The sequence below is a fragment of the Pseudorasbora parva genome, chromosome 18 (genome assembly GCF_024679245.1).
Source record: "Pseudorasbora parva isolate DD20220531a chromosome 18, ASM2467924v1, whole genome shotgun sequence".
NCBI lineage: Eukaryota > Metazoa > Chordata > Actinopteri > Cypriniformes > Gobionidae > Pseudorasbora > Pseudorasbora parva.
In genome coordinates, this window is record NC_090189.1 from 17,216,236 (window position 1) to 17,223,772 (window position 7,537).

Here is a 7,537-nt window from a genome sequence, read left to right on the forward strand (position 1 = left end):
ATTGCATTAAAAAAAAACACTGGATGGAAACACCAAGATGCACATCAAATCTAAAAATGTGTGTAAGCATTCAATTTGCACTCAAGTGATTTTTTTTGTCTGATAAGAAGACGGGCATTAAATATGATAATGGAAACACTTTTACTGAATAAATACCCTGACACACAACAAAAAAACGTATGTGACTTTGCCTCAACAGAGGATGTGATTGGATAACTGGACTGACCAGTGGAGCAGTTTTTTTGCACTGCATCTCAAATGTTGGTTTGATCCATAGACTGTAAAAAAATATGGACGTAGTGTCCGTGACGTCACCCATAGGATTCCGATAAGCCGTTCTGAAGCTTAAAGTAGGGGCGGGCTGGGCGTTGCAATCTTGCGAGCGAGTCAACGTGTGTCTCTCCCGGATAACAGAAAATGGGCAAAAAGGCGGGATGTGGGCGGAGCTGAGGTGACGCAATGACTATAGACGGCAGATAAATGGCTATCCACCTGTCACTCAAAGTAACCATAACTTTAATTATGCAGAACTTTAAGGCTATATATAACGTAATCGAATGAGTTATAAAAAATTCACCCCCCTCACAGTTGTCATGAAGGTCAAAATTAGCCTTATAAGCCAAAACCACAATTTGTACCAGGCTGTAAACGTATTTTTCTGCTGTAAATTTGGGAACTTTAACATGGGGCTTAATGAGATTCTGCTCCCTTCTGGAGCATGTCCCTAGTGGCCAGTCGAGGAATTTCAGTTTACATTACTTCCGTATTGGCTTCAAGAGGAAATGCCTGTGCCAAAGTGTTTAAATTCTTCCCAGAAGCAACTCTCATGATTGTGTTCACAAACAGCGGGAATCCTAACGCAACATAACATCGCTGTTTATTGCGTTTCATCTGAGAGCTGTGAGGTGCAAGTCATTTATGATGAATGAAAAAAAAAGAGTCACAGTGGCTTATCCGACTGCAGCGAATTTCATTTTTATTACAGATATGTTGTGCCTGTTTTCCAGGAAGTAAATATTTAGTATTAGACTAGAAGTGATAAGATCATTTGTTAATGAGTAACATTTTTTAAAAACATAAATCTAAAATGTTTATGCTTGAAACAGATATTCACGAAAAAAATGATGCTACATGTTTCTGTTTAAGGTCATTTATCTTAAACATCACTTTACTGCAAACAAAACAGAAATACTAATTAAGGAAGTCTCGACTGATTAAAAACTATTAATGGTAATTGGACCATTTACATCCCTTGCAGCCGTGTCACCTGACCATGGTTGAAGATCAAGCCTCCACTCGCCTCTCACCGCCCAGAGGCCGCTTTACCGATTAGAATCCACCCGACTCCTCTGGAAGAATAGATCTTGATGTTAATGCCGCTCACATTAAGATGCGCAGCGCTGATAATGTTTCTTTATCAAGTCCTCTGCAAGTGACAGCCATGGCACAAATGAAGTGGATGGTCGACTTAAACACTGGGCTGAAGTTCCCCACCCCTCCGCTCATTGTTCCAGGAGGCCAATTCAATTAGAGTGCGTTAAGGGTGGGAACGAGGTTGCATTGCACCAGTGTGTGTTCCGTCACCCGGTCACACAAAGGCCAAGACTGTCAGAGGAGACGTCACCCTCTGGATCAGAGAAAGTGATGCCAATTTAGACATTTTATTGAAGCAGTATTTATATTTAAGAGTCTCTGCCCGTCATAGCAGTAATGGGGTAATATCTGCCCGCGTGTCTGATTTCTCGACAGCTGTTTAGAAGTGTCCTTCATTTATATAGAACTATTGGGACATTTTTAAGCAGTGTAACTGTTTTTCAGACTGTTTTTCAACTGTGTTTTCTCTTATTCAGGGTGCTGACGGAGTTGGTGTCAAAGATGAGAGACATGCAGATGGATAAAACAGAGCTAGGGTGCCTTCGAGCCATCGTCCTTTTCAACCCAGGTACTCATTTATATTTATTTTTCTAGCAAATTGTTTCAGATGATAATACAATTCTGAAGACTAGTTTAAGTTCTTGAAATTGCTATGAAGTGCCCGGCCTGTGATGGTTCCTGACCCCATTCCCTCTCTCACTGCCCAATGATTTCCCCTCTGTCTCCACTATATCTGTGCAATGTTTTTGATTTTTCTTAACAGTGGTCTTTGTATCCCAGAGTAAACATAACTCTTCTCCCCCCAATCACTTACACTAAAGTATCTCTCATTCATTAATGCAGAAGTGTTCAGCGCATTGCTCATTCTCCGAGGACAAGAGCCGGCTCTTATTTTCCCAATTAGAGGCTCTAGGAAGCCTCTTTCACAGTACCGGATTGAGTTGAGAAAGGATTAGTGTTGGAATCGGGAACCGTTTTTAAGGGCGTAACGATACACTCATGTCATTATTACTTTTATTATGATTTTTTTATCATCATCAGGACCCACACATATTCCCCCATTGCATTATTAAACATTATATTTAACATCATATATAGTAGTTTCATGTATGTCATTGAAAATTCTCAGGCAGTATGAATGCTTTCAATGCAGGTGTTCATAGGATCTCTTACACAGACACTTCCGGTGCTTGCTATGTCCCACCTTTCCCGCTGTAAACTATGTATATACGAAGAAACCACCTAAAACACTTAAATCATACTACTAAAACTAAATGTGATATTTAAATGATGTTTGCACTTTCACTTTGAGGAGTGCACGCTTCAGATGATCAATGCAGTTTAAATCGCAAGAAAGCGTGTCAAAATGATTGTTCCCAACCCAAACTGTAAATGGTTAGTTCATCCACACATTTTAATTCCGCATTTAATTCCGCATTTAGCATTTGAACGTCTGTGTTTACTAGGGCTGGGTTTCGATTCAAATTTCAAGAATCGATTCGATTCCGATTCTCAAGATCTTGAATCGATTATCATTATTCGATACGATCTGATCCGAATCGATCTTTGAGATTTAGATAAGTGTTTTTAAAGAAAGCATTTTTGCCAGCTGTTATTATGACAGAATTAAAAAATTTGGGTGAATTATACCTTATAAATACAGTAAGCTGAGTCTTGGTAAAGACTAGCCGTTTCTATTTAGAACTGTTCAGTATTGTGAAGAAATTTGTTTGGTTTCATTAATGGTCTCTAGAGTGACTGCATTGCTCTGTTAGAACACCATTCTCAGGATCCTTTCTCATGGATTCTCAGCAGGATGGTTCAAATCCTACTTAAAAACATAACTTTATTATGCATCTACTATTTCAGACTCTAAAGGCCTGTCAAACCCTGGTGAGGTGGAGGCGCTGAGAGAGAAGGTCTATGCATCTCTGGAAGCCTACTGCAAACAGAAGTACCCTGAACAACCTGGAAGGTACAATAACCACTTCCTGTCCTTCTGCACCACTGCAGTGAATCATAAAAAAAAAGCTAGATTTTTGTATTTAAGGCACAAGATTTTTAGATGAAAAGACAAAAAAAAAACACTAGAACAATGTTATATATTTTGTTTACTTGTGTTCTTTATCCCAAACGAGAAATCAGTGAGTTAACCAGTGTTTTGGACTGAGTCCTTGCATCGCCTGTCACTGTTGTCATATCCACGCTACCCTTGATTTTCAGTTTAAACCAAGGAAACAACAAAGGCGCATTAATATATTATGTGTTTTATTAGACAGGTGAGAAACTGTTTAGATACATTCATCAACAGAAAAAATATATATAGCTCAACACGGTTAGTTTTATTGTTTGAATCGCTTGTTTTCTTGATTTACCACGTCCAGTGGCTAACAATAAGAGAGAGCTTTTTATCTATCAAACATTTTTTAATCAATTGCATGTAATTTAGCAACAGTCTTTAACTCTTTCCCCGCCAAACACAGAATTTTCCGTTATTTGTGAGAAAACGCTTCTAGGTCAAAAACTGAATTTTCCGGGTTTCTGTGTTTTCACTGTTAGACGCTAGAGGGTGCTATTATGCGTCTTCTGAATGAGTACAGAATCTCCGGATCAAAACACACGCAAGTAAGACGCAGTAAAATGAACAATCGTATGTAATCATATGCAGATGAAAATAACGTGATCCTAAACATTACATATCATACAAATCAAAACTGCCTATTGTTGTTCTAGAAAAATTAGATTTTCTAGGAAAAAACTAGTTTTTTTGTTTTAAAGAAGATGGTCAGCTCTTTCTTTTGATATATCGCATGCTCAGATATTCATAAAGCAAAACAGTGAAAATTGTCGAAAACCCTGGAGGTGGCTGGCAACTTCAAGTGGAAAGAGTTAAGATCCAGCTTTTATTAATATGATATTGTAATATCGATCTGCAATGTGTAAGAGTGTCTCATACCAGCCACCGAGTGAATGCACAGATTAACGTTATAACATTTTTAACACAGTCCAATATATTTATTTTGATTATTTTAACCATGTAAAACAGGTGTGTTACCCCACCTTTGCAACGTGAAGAGCGAAAGCAACCGGCTGCAGAATAATAAAAGCTTCATTATTCTCAAGATCGGTGTGAATCCCATCATTCATTAGCATTCGATACCTCTGCGCGCCCTGCTGCATACCTCCGTAACGTTAATAAAACTTTAATTCATTTGCTCATCCATGAACATGATTTCTACCCGAGTCCGTCGAATTCCTTTCCATCAGCAGCAAAGGTGAAGACAACAACCCCCATGATTCCACGCTCATTCACGCCATCAAGACGCACCTTTGTTTTTCACAAGCGACCTCTAGCGGAGAAAATTACATATTGTGCCTTTAAAAAGATAATATTGTATTATGATGCAACTTTTTGTTTGATTGAAGGCACCAAATGAATGTGTATGTGAGAAGTATGTGATATTTCATAGCTTCATACTTCTCAGGTCTTGTCTGACTTCAAAGGTTGACTGGTTTTTAGAGCCATATCAAAGAAAGAAAAAAAAGAAAAAAGATATATCAGTTTCATTGTATTGCATCTTATATATACACATCTTACATTTGATTTGTGTGTTTGTGTGCAGGTTTGCTAAGCTGTTGCTGCGTCTCCCTGCCCTGCGTTCCATTGGATTGAAGTGTTTGGAGCATCTGTTCTTCTTTAAGCTCATAGGGGACACGCCCATCGACACCTTCCTCATGGAGATGTTAGAGGCACCCCACCAAATGACATAACGCCCTCCTGTCGCTGAGGGTAACAAGGGTTTACTCACCCCAAAGGCCCCTAAGAAACTGAACACGTGACACCATTTGCCAGAGCAGAGGGCCTTTCAGAACTGCCGCTCAACTCAGCGTTTCCATTACACAGTCATGGTGTCCAAGGGTCTGTTTTATACTTTGTATAAAGATATAAATATATATATTACACATTAGGGAAAAAAAGAGATGACAATGGACTTGAAGCCCACAGACAACAGTGGACACCGATGTATCAAAATATCCTTCAGTGGATCTATTTGAAAAAAGAAAAAAAAAACTGAATATATTTGATCGCGGTGCAGTAATTGCAGGAATGTCTTACACAGGATCGTGTATGTTGGGATATAATGGGTCTTATGGGAGGGATCCAGGGCTGTAATCAGCCTCATGTGGCTGATGGATGGGCCGACTTTAGCAGTCTTGCATTCGGGATTGAGGCTGGGCCACCGTGTCTGGGCGCTTACGGGAGATGATAATGATGGCAATGACCCGGGTTTCTAACACAAACATTGTGTTTTCAGTCCCTGGTGGGAGTTTTTGTGTAATTACAATTCTGCTGCAATTGCCATTTTTTCCCTCAAGCGGGCTGTTCCTGATAGAATGTTCCTGTAATTACTGTCATTTAAAAAGAGAGGTTGCTCTGAACGAAGGAACCAGGGGAGGAATCACAGGCCTCGTTCGTTCTCCCGGCTCACCCCCAGCGTCACCAGTGGTGGTAAGAGACACGATAAGGATGTAACTTCAGCATCAAAAAGGAAGAGATGCCCGACGTCGCTGTGAGTAGATCCCAGCGTGTATTGAGACGCTTTGAGTTTTGGATAATGATCATTCACACTTTTTCATTATGCACTCTAAACATGAGCTTTTAAAAATCCAATCTGCCTGTTCTCCGAGCTCATGATGCTGAAACGTGAACAATGTAAACAAAGGACGCTTACAGTGGACATCCAGCCACCAATAAGTCGCCCACGTCCCGCTGTGCGTCTCGTATGTCTCTATACTAATTCACCTCAAGTGGTTTTCCAAACTTGTTCGACACTTGTATACAGTTTATTACAACCAATTCAGTATTGGTATCCTGTATTTTTTTGAATGACTCTTCAAAACTTGTGCCGTTACCTCTCTTTCAGTCACTTTTACTAAAGTATATCGAGTCCTTTGTGTCGCCCATCCCCTCCCGCATCAACCGTTTGCACCAGCCGTCTCATGCAGTCAAGTCTTGCAAGTGTGTGTTATCATTGGGATGTTTCTAAGCACTTAACCTCATGTTTCAGATGTTGTGTTGTTTTGAGAGAATGGAGGTTTGGGGGCCTTTTTCTCAAAGGTGTCATCTGTTTTCAGGGTCTGTAATTTGCCGTCTTCAGCATTTTCTTTTTCTTTCCTGTATGCTGCTGCTGTTAAACTATGCATTTAGCTTCTTTTTTTTTTCTTTTTTTCCAAAGACTGTCCATAGTGAGGAGGTTAATTTTCAAATTCTGGCATGTGAACAACGTTAGACCACCAGGACCAAGATTCGGGTCTCCAGCAGTTCATAAAGAGATTTTAGTCATTGTTGTTTTTTTTGTATAGACAGGAGTGGAGCAGTACTGGTAGGGAATACTGAGGCAATGGGAGAGCTGAGACTTCCACCTAGTGGTGGAAATGCAGCACTGCAACATTACTTGAATTTTGTACAAGTATTTAATCAGAGAGAAAAAAAATGGCACTTTTACGTGATATTATCAATGTTTGTTTTTGTTTGAGTGCAGTCTTACAAGGGTCTTCAGCAATAGCATGATTTTAGATCACTCGAGATGATTTATCTAGAGTGAAGCCGAACCAACTTCAGTCGGAACTGTTTATTAGGACGCCTCTACGATTACTTTCCCTCCTTTTGTTTGCGTGGCAAATGAATTTTATTGGCTTCACCAGACTTTTTAATGGATAAGTATTTTGGATCACCAGTATCTTGAAGCCATATGCAGGTTTGTGAGATCAAGATGAAACACGTTCTCCTGTAGGAAAGGGAGTAATGCAGAAGTGATAACCTAGATAGAATTAATACATGCTTTATAACATAAAGCTATATTTTGTCTATATGTAAATGTGTGTATATTTCTAAATATGAAAGTATATAAATCCGTTCTTTAAATGTTTCCAGACACCGTTAGTAAGGGAGCCAATTGATTTTCTTAAATTGAATAAAACCAGGCCTAATTGCACTGATATATTCTCAGATATTAGAAATGTATTTTAATTGCTGAAGCTTTTGTGTTCAGCCTTGAATAACACACACAAAAAAAGAACATTTTAGATTGATACCAGCAGTTCAGAGCCCTAAGAAAAGATCACACACCAGCTCCTTGGTAGATTAATCAAAAAAAAATTC

At 39.2% G+C, this 7,537-nt stretch overlaps 1 protein-coding gene across 6 annotated transcripts in view; it reads left to right on the top strand.

Annotated features, from left to right (window-relative positions):
* rxraa (retinoid X receptor, alpha a) overlaps positions 1–5,625 on the top strand; it is a 244,571-nt gene extending 238,946 nt beyond the window's left edge. For all 6 annotated transcript variants that reach the window (XM_067424622.1, XM_067424623.1, XM_067424628.1 and 3 more), the window contains 3 exons: positions 1,851–1,942; positions 3,244–3,349; positions 4,998–5,625. In XM_067424622.1, coding sequence (XP_067280723.1) covers positions 1,851–1,942; positions 3,244–3,349; positions 4,998–5,145 — 346 coding nt within the window. In that variant the 3' untranslated portion in view covers positions 5,146–5,625. The remainder of the gene's footprint in view (positions 1–1,850; positions 1,943–3,243; positions 3,350–4,997) is intronic.
* Positions 5,626–7,537: the final 1,912 nt, after the last annotated feature.